Here is a 16522-nt window from a genome sequence, read left to right as displayed (position 1 = left end):
TCCTGGCTTTCTTTTGAATGAAAAAAAGAATTTCCTTACTAGAAGATTGCTTTGCACTAAATTTGGTTGAAGTTAGCTCATTAGTTCTCTACAGCAATGTACAAGAAGTAGAAAAAGGTAAAAATTAAGTTTATTACAAAAGATAAACAAATCCAATGATTTTGGTGGTCTAAAAAGTCAATTTTCAGTCCTACAGTGATAAACCAATGCCTAATGTACTGGTAATTGCAATCAAATAAGCCAAATTTAATTACCAAACATCAGATGTTGTTCCCTCTTCAAAGCGCACATTTCCCCCTGACTCTAATTCAATAGCCATTCTTCGCATCACTGCCTCGGCCTGGGTTTCTACTCTACGTAAAGCTTCCTTTTGGTAGCTTTCAACTCTGCGGAATAAAATATTTATTTTTATCTTAACAATCATTAATATTTATTTAAACTTCATATCTCATTCAGAATTTTGTATGACCATGGGATAATGATTTAAGTCCAGTCTTACTCTGCTTCTTTTTTCTCCCATTTCTTCATCCTGTCCTTGAGAGAATTCATCTTGGCAGTAAATCCCCCGCTCTCGTCCAGTTTCTGTAGCTTACTCTAAAAAGTAATAAAAACCCCACATTACTTACTCTTGTCTATGAACTGATTACCTTTGAGCTCCTTGTTAAAAGCAAATTTCATCTCCCAAACCTCTATCACTGAAGTTAAAGAATTGAGCAAACTATATGCCTTTTAATTATTGTTAAGTTAATAATTTCTAAAAAATTAAATGTGGCAATCATAGCTATTATGACTGAGAACTCTTTCATATTAATCAAATGTACTATATGAATATTTTTTTATAGTTAGATTCATGTATCAGTCACCACTGCAATTTAATCCATACTATTATTCTATTCTGAGTATTCTAATAAATATGATGTTGATAGTGTTAAATGCACCTAAGTTAAATATTGGATTCACAATTTTAGTCCCAAGGATTAGTAAAAAAGGAGAAGATTGGTTAAATCAATCATCAAAAATAATTTACAAAGAACTGACTTCATAGATCTTTAAACATTACCTACAAATAATTGTTTGCACAAAAATGTACTTAACAAATTTTATTTAGCTCAGTATATACATTTGAACTTCTGTATCTCGAACACTGATATCTCAAATACCATGGATATGTCGAAGTGATTTGGAAGATCTGAAATACCATGGATATGTCGAAGTGATTTGGAAGTCCCATTCGCTTATTCCTTAAATATTTTACCCTGGATATCTCGAACCCTTGGATATCTCGAAGTATCTTTTAAGTCCCATCAGGTTTGAGATAATGAGGTTTGACTGTATGTGGCTAGTACACTAAATTTACATCCACTGAATATTATCTTTATTTCTTAAGAAAACCATTGCTGTTTATCAGTCAGTAAACACAGCAATAGGCATATAACCTGTACAGGTGTCTTGAGCAGTGGCTGTTCCATCAATGAAATGTACAATGACGTACATATCAATAATACACTATTTCGTCTACTAAATCCTACTTTAAATGATTATTTGTACAGATATAAATATAAACAATAAAATGTCTTTCTTTGTTTGTTAGTATGGGAATTTAAATGTTGCAACTATCGCAAAAAAAATTACATGTCCCGCAGGTTATGCATTTTTTCTGCAACAGCTGCAACATTAATTCCCTTACTAACAACCAAAGAAAGCATTTTATTGTTTAAATTAATTGCTAATTCACGTAAAAGTACAGTCAAACTTCTTTATCTAGAACTAGATGGGACCTTAAAAACTTCGATATATCAAAGGTTAATTTCTTAAAGAATAAGTGGTAGGGACTTCCTGTTCACTTCGACATATCCATGGTATTCAAGATATCAGTATTCAAGATACCGAATCTTCAACTGTATACAGATTAAAATAAATTGGCATAAATAACTATAGTCACAATCATTGTAGAATAATTAAAATGATACAATAATATGTGGGGTTTTTTTTCATTCATATCAAATATTTACTGACAGTGCTTTTTAAAAATTGTGTTAATTTCAATGAAATTGTGCCTCAATCTTGAATGATTTTGTACTACGGTAATTCTTCACACACAAGAAAGAAAAATTTTATGTGATTTCAAAACTAATTTTCTCAACATTTTCATGGGGATGCATGGGCCACATTATTCACCTGAATTATTCTGCTCCCTTTCTGACAAATAATTACATAAATAACATGTAATAAGCCCATGCTACTGGATTTTTTTTATTATGAAATTGTTTCAAAAAGCTACCTCTAAAGTTTTGGTCTGATTTAAATAAAACTTGGTACACCTAAAGACTACACTAAGATTTAGAATTCTGTATAACAGTTTTTGATTGCCATGAATAATATAGTCTTGCATGGTTACTAAAATTTCTGTGAATTCGAACACTGATAGAGTTAACATTCTTTTGCATTTTCCTTTTGTACAGCTTCCCCCAAATGGTTAAATTATGTGGAGAACCCTGATGCTTAATGTCAAAGTCCACTTATATGTACAGTGTATATTAATGATTGCAAATGTATTAACTTGACAAAATCAAACTAAAATATTGTTTTCATAAGAAGACTACATGTATATATCCAATTATCCATATACCAGTACTAATACTTACCTAAAACTATAACCAGAAGTCTCTGACGAGACTGTAGCTCTACTGCTTGTACTTATAAAGGAAAATAAAAGTAGCATTGGACTTGAAACTTTGCAACAGCAATAAATAGAATAATGATCCTTGGTTTAGTCTCTTTTTGTGGCAAGATTTATTGCAATCAGACTAAAACTGTAGGAGAAATAGCCTTTTAAAACAATTTTACAGAAATTTGGATTTAAGTAACTATGGCAACATCATTCAACAAAATCAAAAAACAATAACGACAATTATGTATCTCAGTGTATTCTACTTGTAATTGCCAAGTTATACTGAAATCAGACAAAAGTGTAGGAGGAGTAGCATTTTGAAAGTATTTCAAGGAAATTTCTATTTTTAGTAACCATGGCAACACCGTCCTTTGAAATCAAAAACCGATACACAGAATTATGTATCTTATTATGGTCTACTTGTGTGCCAAGTTATACATGTACTGAAATCAGACCAAAACTGTAGGAGGAGTAGCATTTTGAACAAATTTCACAGAAATTTCTATTTTTAGTAACCTGGCAACATCTTCCTTTGAAATCAAAATCTAATATACAGAATTATGTATCTTAGTGTAGTCTACTTGTGTGCCAAGTTATATTGAAATCAGATCAAAACTGTAGGAGGAGTAGCGTTTTGAAAAATTGTTTACAGACGAATGGACAGCTAGACAGATGGACGGACGACAGACACCTTACTATCGCATAAGCTCTTCTGGTCTCTGACCAGTAGAGCTAAAAACTACCATATGTATGTCTCCCCAGCCCCCTTGACCCCAGATGCCATGATTTGCATAAAACTGAATCTAAATAATATTTTAAAAATGTACATTACTTAAGGAAAGTTGCATACATATAAATAAGATAATTTTAGGCTGTTGTTCCAGAGAGATTTGTTAAATAACTTTATCTTTTGCAACTGGTTGCATTTCTTTTTTAAACCCTAGATCATGTTTGAAACAAATTTATTCTCCATGACATGGGGATGCACACATATTGATTTGACTTATTAAGGTCTAGCTGTATTCAAAAAAGAAGAATTTAAAAATTATCACATATTTTGAATCCCAACTTTGGTGCTATCCAAGATCTGATGGCCATGATTTGAACAATGATTCTTTGTTGTTGATGAATCTTTATCTTCATTTCTTCTTCTGAAGCCTTGGGGTTCTAAAGGACATCTTCTAATTAACCTTCCCTGTTTTCCTTATTTCTTAATTATTTCCCCTTAGAAAAAAGACTGCCCTTCATCTGAACAAAGACAAACCCTCTTTGATCCAAGGATGCCTTGCACCAAGATTCAACAAGAGAATGATGATGAACAAACTTTGAACAGAAAAGACTCAGGCAAGCTAAAATATAACTTGATATATCAAACAAGAGGCCCATGGGCCTATGTAACAGTTCTTATCCCCAAACTGTGGCCCCATCCTAGCCCCAGGGATCATTACATAAACTAACCTGAATCCACACACACCCTGGGGATGCTTCAATATCATAAAATGGTCTTGCTGATCTGCAGCAGAAGTAAATATGCATCAGGTGAAAACTGCTCTAAGTTTCTAACCTAACTCTAATCCCAAGATCCATATTAAAAATAAATGAATCCACACAATCTTGGAGTTTTTCCTTGTGAATGTAATTAATTGTGACCCTGCTTTTTTTTTTCAAAAGAATTCTTTATACATTAATTTCCATTTAAAATACTGATCCCCTATTGTTGCCCCATCCTATTTCAGGGGGTCATATTTTGAATATAACAAAAAAAAAAGAAACTTCAATCTGTACTTCTTGAGGATGCTTGCACATTTATATCACTAGATTTTTAAAGTTTTTTCCCTATAATTCCCATGTAAACTTTTGATTCCTATTGTTGCCCCATCCTATTCCCCAGGACCATTATTTGAACAAATTTAAATCTGTTTTAAATAAAATTATTAAATTATTAAATGGTCCTGCTGTTTCTTAAAAGGAAATTTTTAGATAGTTTTTATTTATTCCAAAGTAAAACTTTGATCCCCTATTCTGGCATTAATTGAACAAATTTGGATCTGCATTACCTTGGGATGCTTACAAAATAATATTACTAATATTATTAGTACCAATATTAATATTAATACCAAGCCGTTCTTGAGAAGAAGATTTCTATATCCAGTTGAACTTTGGTATCTCGAACATGGATATCTCGAATACCATGGATATGTCAAAGTGATTGGGAAGTCCTTACCATGCATTTCTTAAGTATTTTACCCTCGATATCTCGAACCCTTGGATATGTCGAAGTTTTTTTCTCTGTCCAATCGAGTTCGAGATAACGACGTTTGACTGTATTTATCCTATACCAAGTGGTTCTTGACCAAGTGATTCTAGAAAAGTTGAAATAAAAAGTTTTCAGAGGACACAAGACACAGACTATAGATGGATGCCAGACCCCTTTGAACAGATAAACTCACTTCAGCCTTTAATTGGCTAAGCTAGGTACATGTAAGCTACAAATCATGAAATATGTATATCCTGTGTTGTTGTGGCCCTAATTAGAATTTGAAAACATCCTCATGCATTTCTAATTTCTAAAAAAAATTCCTGCGTAAGTAGGAACAGTACTGCAGCATCATGCAATGCACTCTATAAAATTTCAAGAGTTATGTTCTGTAATACTAGTAATTTTAAGATAATGATTATGTTAGTTTCACTTTCACTACCCAGTCAGATCACATGCAATTAAAATTACTACATTAACAAAGATATTCTGATTAATATATACACTGGGTACAACTACATTTATTATAATCTAGGCTATAAACATTCTACAGAGTATAATTTGTTAGAATGAGTGACATTCAATATATGAGGGTCAAAATATATGATACAGCCCAAGGTTAGGGGGTTGGTGGGAGTTGAGGGGGAGAGGTTAGTATCAGAAATCACCTCCTCCTCTAAATCCTGAACCAATAATAAATTGCTGTCATGGTCCATGTCATTAAACACTGATATATCTATTGTATCCATCATCAAATCTTCAAACTCTCTACGCACCTGAAAATGTCCCATACTACATTAAGACTACTGACAAATTTATTTTTTTTAAATTTGTTATAAGTTTCAAGAAAGTGAATTGAATATCATTTAGACACAAGTATTTCAAAAGACTCAACCCGATATGATAACAAAGAAATTTATCCAATTCCATAAAACTGAAACCATAAATCTTTGATATATCAATAACTTTTTTTCTTTGGATTTGAATTTACTACACACAGTACAATCATGAAGTTAGATATCACACTTTAATCAATTTTCTGTCATTATAAAAACATGCAAAGATAAAAGTTTGAAAGTTCATGACAGTACATTAGCAGTTTGCCGATGAATAAAAATTTCAATGAAAAAATCTCTAATTTAGAATGAAAATCACATGTATTCCATTCAAAAATTATTTCTTAATTACAAAGGTACTGAAATTAAAAAATGTCACTACTAATTCAAATTTTATCTAGGTGTCATTTGTGAATTGTTGATCTACATTAAACAAGACAAACTATTCCACAAAACTTACTTCCTTTATACAGTTCATGAGATTACGAATTCTCTCATGTGGAAACTCTAGTAGTCTGTATTTGTAAATCTCCATCTTGGACACAATGTCAGCCATGTTGCGTTTTATGGTCTTTACTCTCATGTTATAGTACATCTTTTTCTTCAATACTGTGGCCTTTTATGTTAAAAAAAAAATTATCAATTTTACTGAACATTTACAAAATGATTCTTGGTGACCACATAACTCTAGATCATCTTCTCCAGGAAAAGATAGCAAATGCAAAATTTGCCTCAAACACCTGCCAAAGAATTCAAGGAAGAAAATGAATTTATGCAGTGTAGAATAATTTGCTGTGTTTTTTACTATGCCATTTTTGTGTATAGTCATGGGTAGAAATATACATAGAGAAACATGTGTTAAAGTGATGTAAAAATGAGAAATCTAAAATGCAAAAAAAAATAGAAGGCTGAATAAAATTAAAATAACAGTTCTCGATCGGGCCGACACACATTGGTTTTGAGGTTACAGCAAAGCAATTTTTTTTTTTGTATTTTCAATAAAAAATTGGTAATGTGGAGAGAAATCCTGAAAAAAAATTCAACCCTCATTTTCTCATAGTTTATCACTCAATTTTCATTTCTGGTAGCCATTTCATATAAACTTGGATATCAACAGTCACTGGACACGGACACTTTGATCACGAAAAATAGGGATAAAATGTATATTTAGTAATTTTGTGGGATGTTAAATATATGTACAAAATGAGTCCAGTATAATCATGAAGGAAGATTTTATTTACATTGTTATTTTTAGGAAAAATTCAGGAATTAAAATAATGCCTCCTGCATCTAATTTATCGCCAATAAAATGATAAAAAACTAGAAATATGTCCATAGGACATGAATGCCCCGCCGAGGGTATATTAGTAATGCAACATTTAAACACAAATTGAGAAAAGTGAGGTCAAGGTCAAAGGAAAGGTCAAGGTGAAAAAATATTGATGCAGTTGAATAGCTTACATCAGTATGTACCAGCATATGAGTTTGACACTAACTTAAGAAAAGTGAGGTCAAGGTCAAAGGAAAGGTCAAGGTCAAAAATTGTTGATGCAGTTGAAAAGGTTACATCAGTATGTGTCAGCATATGAAGTTTGACACTAATTTAAGAAAAGTGAGGTCAAGGTCAAAGGAAAGGTCAAGGTCAAAAAATATTGATGCAGTTAAATAGCTCTCATCAGTATATATCAGCATATGAAGTTTGATAACACTATCTTGAATGGTATCTTTAAAACTGAGCTAAACACTAATTTAAGAAAAGTGAGGTCAAGGTCAAAGGAAAGGTCAAGGTAAAAAATATTGATGCAGTTGAATAGCTCTCTAAAGTATGTATCAGCATATGAAGTTTATTAAAAATATCTTGAATTGTTTCATTAAAACTGAGCCAAACACTAATTTAAGAAAAGTGAGGTCAAGGTCAAAAGAAAGGTCAAGGTCAAAAAACGTTGATGCAGTTGAATAGCTTACATCAGTATGTATCAACATATGAAGTTTGATTACACTATCTTGAATGGTATCTTTAAAACTGAGCTATACACTAATTCAAAAAAAGTGAGGTCAAGGTCAAAGGAAAGGTCAAGGTCAAAAATGTTGATGCAGTTGGATAGCTTTCATCAATATCTATCAGCATGTGAAGTTTGATAAAAATATCTTGGATAGTTTCTTTGAAACTGAGCTTTGAACAGAGCTAAACGCAAAGTGTGACGGAAGGACAGAAGGACGGAAGACGGACATGACAAACACTATATACCCCGGCCAAATTCATGGCGGGGCATAAAAAACCCGCACATTTTCATCTGTTTTTAAGAAAATTGGCCCAAGAACTTTTATTTATTTTTTCTTTCCCTAACAATATAGAGCAGCAAAAAATTCAAATACTGAGTGTATTTTTTTAAAAGATGTACACAATGAATAGGTATGAAAAAAATACTATCATACATCATGATTTTTTTGCTCTAGCCTCTCAGCAATACATTCGACCCCTATTGACACTTATGAAAATGTACATGTCCTCAATTTTTCAAAAAAAAAAATAGAGGTACTGTGAGCACTGAGCTCAAAAAATAGCACCAAGTTCACAAAATGACACCCCCTCCCCTCACATATTAGCATAATGACAAAGTCCATTTTTTGACAATGGGAAATTAAATCCAAAATGTATCTCTGACTGAAATGTAAAATAAGTGTGCACAATGACACTATGTAGTAAAAATTCTGTAAAAGTTTCATAAAATTTAATACATTGGTATAAGAGTTGTGGATAAGAGATGGGTACCCCTTAGTGTTACGTATGCATGGACACATGAAGAGACACCCTCATCACTATTTGGATTTACATTAAGTTTATGCATATGCAGTACGAATTACCTCTGCAAGCTCACACACATTCTTGCTGGCATCATAAGTGTCTAATTTGCTGAGGTTGGGAAGGTGATAAAGGACATGTGTAGAGTAGTTACATAGCAGACTGACTGGGGCAGGGGGGAACTGGGGGTCCTTCAGGCTCAGGGACATTAATACTGGCAGCCTCATCAAGTGTGTCAGCTCCTGAATATTGATGGATAAATGAATTCAATATACTAGTATACAGCTCAAAACTATGATTAACAGCCCCAAGACCATAAACTGATAACAAATTTAAGTCAAAATTTCAAATCGATACATCTTTCCAAATAATTTTGATAATAAAATAAACTTTTCATCATATGTTTGAATTGAAGTGTTTTGTACATTTGAAAATTTTTTAAGCTAATACATTGAATGAAACATAAGATATCAAAAATTAAAATTTTGACTTAAGTCTGTTCTCAGTTTATGGTCTTGGGGCCCGGTAATGTTGAAAATGCAACTAAAATGTGCACATATAGACCACTGCATTCAAGCAGTAATCAAAGCTGAAAATACAACAAATACATATGCATATTAAGTACATGTATATGCAGCATTGCTTTCCTGTAATGTGAAGTAAATTTATGTCAGAAAGTCTTATGAAAAGTGGTCTCACCCTGAGAGATGAAATAGGATTTCCAGACAAATTCAGTTCAGCCAATTTATGATTAGCATCTAAAAAGTGGCCTGGAAAAAATGCAAAGCAAAGGTCAGTGGTTTAAATTTTACATTTGTTTCAGCATTAAAATTTATGGGGATTCCTTCTCATGCAAGTTGCTAATTCTAGCTAGTTGTTTACTATTAATATATTACCTATTTTATCTATCTGGTTCTCAGCTAAATTCAAAGTATCCAGCATCCTCAGTTTTTCTAAATTCTGCAACAGAACAGTGTGGACAAGTTAAACACTTGTCATTTTTATTTCGTTTGAATTTTATCCTCCAACTGCCCTTTATTTAAATCTACCAAGTGATGCATTATTCCATTTTGAAAAGTCAGTTACTGAGTACACCTACAACAATGTAATTTACCAAACACAACTGCAGTGAATATTTCCAGTGTCATTTCCATAATAATGCTTCCTTGTACATGTACCCTGTATAAGTTAATTATCTGCTTGCTTATGTTTTATAAATGGTATTAAATATTTGCCATATCTATATAAATATATAAATAGCGTAACTTACCTCAATATTCTTTATTTTGTTGTTGTTCAAAAAAAGAACCTCAAGATGTGTTAAATGACTAATATTTTCTATTTTAGAGATTTCATTTCCATAGAGGAACAATTTTACAAGTTTTGAACATGTTTCCAAATTTTCAATGCTCTGCAAAAGAAAGAAAAAGCATCAATCTAAAAAATATTTTATTTATTGAAATACATGTGTTAATAGGATTAAGCAATTAAGCAACAGACAAAGCCTATCGATACCTTCTCTGCAATGACAAAGATATTTTGTAATGCATAACAGGGTTCTCCACATTTGAAAATTTAACCATGGAGGAAGCTGAGTGAAGGTGAAATGTGACCGAAAACACGAATGTGTGTAATAGACTTCCTAACCTTCATTAATCAATGATTGGTTTCACAAAACTTAAACACTGCAACACAAAAAGAAAAGTTGAAATAACCAACAATTTTTTTAAGCTAAAAAAAATTAAATAAAAATCAAAAAAATGTACCAAAATTGGCCCAAAACTGCAGGAAAGTTTTGAAGGAATTTCAAAAAAGAATATTTTGACAGAGTATCCTTGGCAACATTATTCAAAAACTGATATACAGAATTGATGTTGCCTGTTGTATGAAATGTTTTATTTAAACATGACTAAGACTGATGAATGGGCAGTATTTTGAAAATATAAAAGTAAACAGACACACAAACTAAAAGACGAACGAAAACCAACATCCTAACAATGCCTAAGCTTTTTCAACTGCATGCATGGTCTATGAAAACATACTGACTGCATACCTGGTAAAAGTATCATAACTTAATATAACCAGGTCTGGAGCATAAATTTGACATGACTGTAATTTTTCTTTCTCAATTCTGTTTTTCTAAACGTTCTTTTTTCTACATATTGCATTTTTCGCCAAGTTTCCTGAGCCATTGTTTACTTCTCCACATGCCCTAGTGCTAAAAATAGCACCACGCGACGTTTCATAAAAACGGGAGGTAACTCTAAAACTAAAAATGTGATTTGCACTTAGGGACAGAAAGATAATAAAGTTCATACTTAACAAGAGGCCCATGGGCCACATCGCTCACCTGAGTAACTTTGGCCATGCTGTTCATTACCAGACTTCCCCTATTGTAATACCTATTGTGGCCCCGCCCTACCCCCAGGGGCCATGATTTGAACAATTTAGAATCTACACTACCCCAGGATGCTTCCACATAAGTTTCAGTTTTTCTGGTCCAGTGGTTCTGGAGAAGATTTTTAAAGATTTTTCCTATATATTTCAATGTAAAACTTGGGATTCCCTATTGCCCCCCCCCCCCCCCATCCCCGGGGTCATGATTTGAACAATTTAGAGTGTACACTACTTGAGGATGCTTCCACATGTTTCAGCTTTTCTGGCTCAGTAGTTCTTGCCTATATATTTCAATGTAAAACTTGTATTCCCTATTGTGGCCCCGCCCTACCCCCGGGGATCATGATTTTAACAATTTAGAATCTACACTATCCCAGAATGCTTCCATATAAGTTTCAGCTTTTCTGGCTTAGTGGTTCTTGAGAAGAAGATTTTTCAAGATTTTTCCTATATATTTCAATGTAAAACTTGGATTCCCTATTGTGGCCCCGCCCTACCCCCGGGGGTCATGATTTTAACAATTTAAAATCTACACTATCCCAGGATGCTTCCACATAAGTTTCAGCTTTTCTGGCTTAGTGGTTCTTGAGAAGATGATTTTTCAAGATTTTTCCTATATATTTCAATGTAAAACTTGGATTCCCTATTGTGGCCCTGCCCTACCCCCGGGGGTCATGATTTTAACAATTTAGAATCTACACTACCTCAGGATGCTTCCACATAAGCGTCAGTTTTTCTGGCTCAGTGGTTCTTGAGAAGAAGATTTTTAAAGATTTCTCCTATATATTTCATTGTAAAACTTGTTTTTCCTATTGTGGCCCCGCCCTACCCCCGGGGGTCATGATTTGAACAATTTAGAATCTACACTACCCCAGGATGCTTCCACATAAGCGTCAGCTTTTCTGGCCCAGTGGTTCTTGAGAAGAAGATTTTTCAAAATTTTTCCTATATATTTCAATGTAAAACTTGTATTCCCTACTGTGGCCCCGCCCTACCCCCAGGGGTCATGATTTGAACAATTTAGAATCTACACTACCCCAGGATGCTTCCACATAAGTTTCAGCTTTTCTGGCTTAGTGGTTCTTGAGAAGATGATTTTTCAAGATTTTTCCTATATATTTCAATGTAAAACTTGTATTTCCTATTGTGGCCCCGCCCTACCCCTGGGGGTCATGATTTGAACAAATTAGAATCTACATTACCCCAGGATGCTTCCACATAAGTTTCAGTTTTTCTGGCCCAGTGGTTCTTGAGAAGAAGATTTTTCAAGATTTTTCCTATATATTTCAATGTAAAACTTGGATTCCCTATTGTGGCCCCACCCTACCCCCGGGGGTCATGATTTTAACAATTTAGAATCTACACTATCCCAGGATGCTTCCATATAAGTTTCAGCTTTTCTGGCCCAGTGGTTCTTGAGAAGAAGATTTTTCAAGATTTTTCCTATATATTTCAATGTAAAACCTGGATTCCCTATTGTGGCCCCGCCCTACCCCCGGGGGTCATGATTTTAACAATTTAGAATCTACACTATCCCAGGATGCTTCCATATAAGTTTCAGCTTTTCTGGCCCAGTGGTTCTTGAGAAGAAGATTTTTTTATGATCCCACCCTATTTTTGTCTTTTCTTGATTATCTCCCCTTGTAAGGGGACTTGGCCCTTTATTTTAACAATTTAAACTCCCCTTCCCCCAAGGATACTTTGTACCAAGTTTGGTTAAAATTGGCCCAGTGGTTCTTGAGAAGAAGTTGAAAATGTGAAAAGTTTACAGACGGACGGACGGACAGACGGACGGACGACGGACAACGGGTGATCAGAAAAGCTCACTTGAGCTTTCAGCTCAGGTGAGCTAAAAACAGAGCATGGGGAACTGATTAAATGCAAAGGAATAGGAAAAAGGATTAATTTTTTCTGGGCACAGAAATTTGAATTGGATGCTCGTCCATTATCATGTTGTTACTGGTCCTTATGTTATCTATTGTAAATCTGTTATGTTATAGTGAACACATTGGAATTCCCCGAAATAACATGTGTACATGAAAATTAACTCTCAAGATATTCTTCGTCAGCTAATTGACTCTCTATTGACACGCTTCACAGCATAGTCAATGACCGTGATTGTTTAGCACAGTCTGCTTTCTCTAGAGACCTGAGAGGTGCATGGCAGTTATAGTATAAACACAATTAACTACTCAAGTCATAAAAAAGTGGGTGTCAATACTGAAATGCAATAAGAATTTAATCATGGCGGCCACCAATTTTGACCATGGCACAGCTCGTTTAACCATGGCGCACATAAAATCAACCATGGCAGGTCACCATGGTTAAACCCCTTGTGGAGAACCCTGAATAGAGTGACAATAAGTTTGTTCTTACTTTAAGCTGACATTCACTGATCCATAACTCCTTCAGTCCTGTAAGAGACTTCAAACCCTCAATTTTACTGATACTTTGTCCCATGAACACCAGTGTATGCAGGCATGGGAATTTGTCCATGTAGATAATTCTTGGATACCCAGAGAAAAACATCTCCAGCACCTCGGCAGTGCACTGTTCTCCACTTTGTATTTTACTGTGGTTGAGTCCATTGCTTGCACACTGTAAGGAATAACATACTGGTTTACTTTCAGTGTAAAACGGACATTTAATCAATTAATTTGCATAAATATCCCTCAGCACTAGTGATGGGAATCGGTAAGAATTTCATGATTGATGATTGGGCTACTGTACCTAACTAATTATCAATCATAATCGGACATTTACAAAGTCTGCCAATTTAGTTTATTATATGGTTAATATTTATATTATTCTGTTGTGGTAGCTGTAGTTTAGAATAATCTGTGTCTCGGGACAAGCCCTAGTCCGTAGGAAAATATCATTTTAACAATAGAACGTTCCATCTAGTCCAGCTGGTTCTTTGTTCATTTTGTATAATCCAAAGTACGTCCATTCCCAGAAATGAGCGTTGTTACTCAGGTATGAATACAATGTCTGTTCGTCTGCGCCATTACGATACACAAATAAATTAATAGACAAATAGGGGCTGAATATTCGGCTTAAAAACTATTACGCTTGTTCAAATAAATAAATAACCCGATTGATCGGAATAAAAATTTTGTAATCGAGCGCTTGGATTATGCCAGCAATCGACGGATTTTTTATTATAATCGATGATTGGAACACCACTACTCAGCACACCAATACCTTTTTACAGATTTTTTTAAGTTTAAATAAAATATTATTCTGGTATTGCAGAAATAACCTCTATACATATGTGCTTGGTACTCATTCACATATTTATAACAACTATAGCTTAAACATCCATGTTAATGGTAAAATTATTCTACATGAAAAACAATTCAATTTTTTTATCTAAATAATTAATCTTACAAGCTCTTTAAATGCTTCTTCGTCTTCCTCTTTCTGAGTTCTGGGTCTGTTTGGATCAGATGGAGGGTTGGCGTTCATCCCCAAGCCTGAATCAGGCATGGCAGATGTTGGTGTTGTAACACCTCCAACATTACTGCTTGAGGACTGACTGGCAGTGCTAGACATCTTATGCGACAGGAAAATCTGTCTATGGAAATGTTCTGTGCCATTGCTTACGAGTCTTTTCAAACATCATAGTTTCATCTCATTTATCTATAAGACAATGTTTACAACTGATCAATTAAGAAAAATCAGCTTAAGAATGCATTTTTATACATTTATACATGTCATACAGCTACAGCTCAGCATGAGAAAATATTATTGTCTGTGTGCAGAAACAGAGAATTTCTTTCAAGTATTTAGCATTTATTTTTAACTAAGCGTAAAGAATTATAATCTAACATTTCCTTACTTTAGTCTGTGATGCCAATGATACATATTCACAAAACCCCCCTTTTTGTTACGAGTCTCACTGTGAATATTTTATTATATATCCATAAAATTCAAACTGTGTGTGATAGATTTGTAGTAGTAAGAGTATGGTTTAAATATCTATGTGCATATCCCCAAATCTGACACGAAAACATCAAGGCATGAATACATCTTCGCATGATATGTACTTTTTCCGTTACTGAAAATCTGTTGTCAAGCACTCTCCAGTTAGTTACCTTAAAATTTGTTAGAAATTTGTCAATTTTACACATCAATTGATAGTATCTTCTACAGAATTTGACGTTTATATGTGATCAGGAAAGCAGGCTATGTAACAAAACACATTTCATTTTCAATCCTAAAGAATCATGGAGTCCGCCATCTTGAAGCTTTACCTGATGATTTCATTGGTCTTCATTGAAGCACGTGACATGGGTCGTATCCATGCTTTGATTGATTATCTTCCCTTGAAAATAAATAAATAAATAAATAAAATAAAATAAGCATAAATATAGACTGGGGAAAATTGAAACTGGAGCCCGATTAAAGTTATGGATCACAGTGCATGCCCTGCAGGTACGGATTCAGAAAATTCAGATCGTCGTACTATGGGAATTATTATCAGTGGCGGATCCAGAAGTTCTGGGGGGGGGGGGTTCTGGGGCCCGTAGGGTCGAAGGGGAGGGTTTGGGAGGGGGTGTCCCCATCCCATAGGTGGAGGTTCGGGGGTCTCCCTCGAGAACTTTTCTTTAAAATTGGCTCCAAATAGTGCATTTTCCAACATTTTAGATTGAATTAATTAGTTTTTTGTCACTTGTTTTTCAAGACCGACCTACCCAAATTTTCAAGAATTTGAACAAGAAATTAAAATTTTGGGATTTATTTTTAACTTCCATGTTAACATGAAAAATGAGACTTTTCTTAAAAAAAATAAATAAATGTAAAATCTGATAAAATTAGAAATATCGCCATTTGATATATAATATCCAATTCTTCATTTTAAAATGCGCGTCCAATGTGTCGCATGTGAAGCTCTGACTTCCAAAATACAACTGATGTGCATTCTCCCAACACTTAGAAAATTTGGATTCTGTAGAAACCCGGGCCTAATTACTTTTTTCAATTATTTGACTATCTATACTGTTCATATAATTTGCAAAATAAACAAATAATGATATTTCATATCGAAGAATAAATATAAAGTATTTTGGGAAAATGTTGGAATTATTGCTTATTCATGGGGATGGGGTTAATTATAATTTCTAACATAAATGCACTCTTTTATTCTTTTTTTTTTTTACCCACTTACTAGTCCAATGTTTGAAAAAAAGAATCTTGAAAAACTATCAATAAAAAAGCGGCCAATTCTTGTTTGGACAAGACCTTCTACTTTATACATATGAGTTTTACCACAATTCATTATACCTGATTGTATTGATTTATTTTTTCTAAATAATAATTATTAAAATCACAGCTTATTCACGTAGTTCAATAAAGTAAAATTCAATTATCGAAAAAAGAAAATTCTTGAAAGAATATTACTTAAGCAATACCAACACAATACCGTTATAACTATGCGCAGTTTTGGTTGTCAGTGTATGACCTTGTGTCATCACTAGCTGCACGGACTATCCTGATATAATACCTGTGAATTGTGTGCGCTCAAGCGGAAAGGGATTTCTCGTGGTGGCTGTATA

General features: G+C 33.7%; 1 protein-coding gene across 3 annotated transcripts in view; it reads right to left on the bottom strand.

The window, feature by feature from the left end:
- LOC133182432 (leucine-rich repeat-containing protein 9-like) overlaps positions 1-15135 on the bottom strand; it is a 38933-nt gene extending 23798 nt beyond the window's left edge. For 2 of the 3 annotated variants that reach the window (XM_061317281.1, XM_061317282.1), the window contains exons 1-11: positions 15062-15135; positions 14355-14606; positions 13341-13562; positions 9838-9978; positions 9464-9527; positions 9267-9337; positions 8630-8809; positions 6225-6380; positions 5597-5704; positions 500-594; positions 255-386 (exon numbers count right to left, since the gene is read on the bottom strand). In XM_061317281.1, coding sequence (XP_061173265.1) covers positions 255-386; positions 500-594; positions 5597-5704; positions 6225-6380; positions 8630-8809; positions 9267-9337; positions 9464-9527; positions 9838-9978; positions 13341-13562; positions 14355-14519 — 1334 coding nt within the window. In that variant the 5' untranslated portion in view covers positions 14520-14606; positions 15062-15135. The remainder of the gene's footprint in view (positions 1-254; positions 387-499; positions 595-5596; positions 5705-6224; positions 6381-8629; positions 8810-9266; positions 9338-9463; positions 9528-9837; positions 9979-13340; positions 13563-14354; positions 14607-15061) is intronic. The other variant, XM_061317283.1, reaches the window with a different exon arrangement.
- Positions 15136-16522: the final 1387 nt, after the last annotated feature.

This window comes from Saccostrea echinata, unplaced genomic scaffold (assembly GCF_033153115.1).
Source record: "Saccostrea echinata isolate AGI-Se365-2 ecotype Australia unplaced genomic scaffold, CSIRO_AGI_Sech_v1 ptg000009l, whole genome shotgun sequence".
In the NCBI taxonomy this organism is placed as follows: Eukaryota; Metazoa; Mollusca; class Bivalvia; order Ostreida; family Ostreidae; genus Saccostrea; species Saccostrea echinata.
This window is presented reverse-complemented; position numbering and strand designations above follow the sequence as displayed.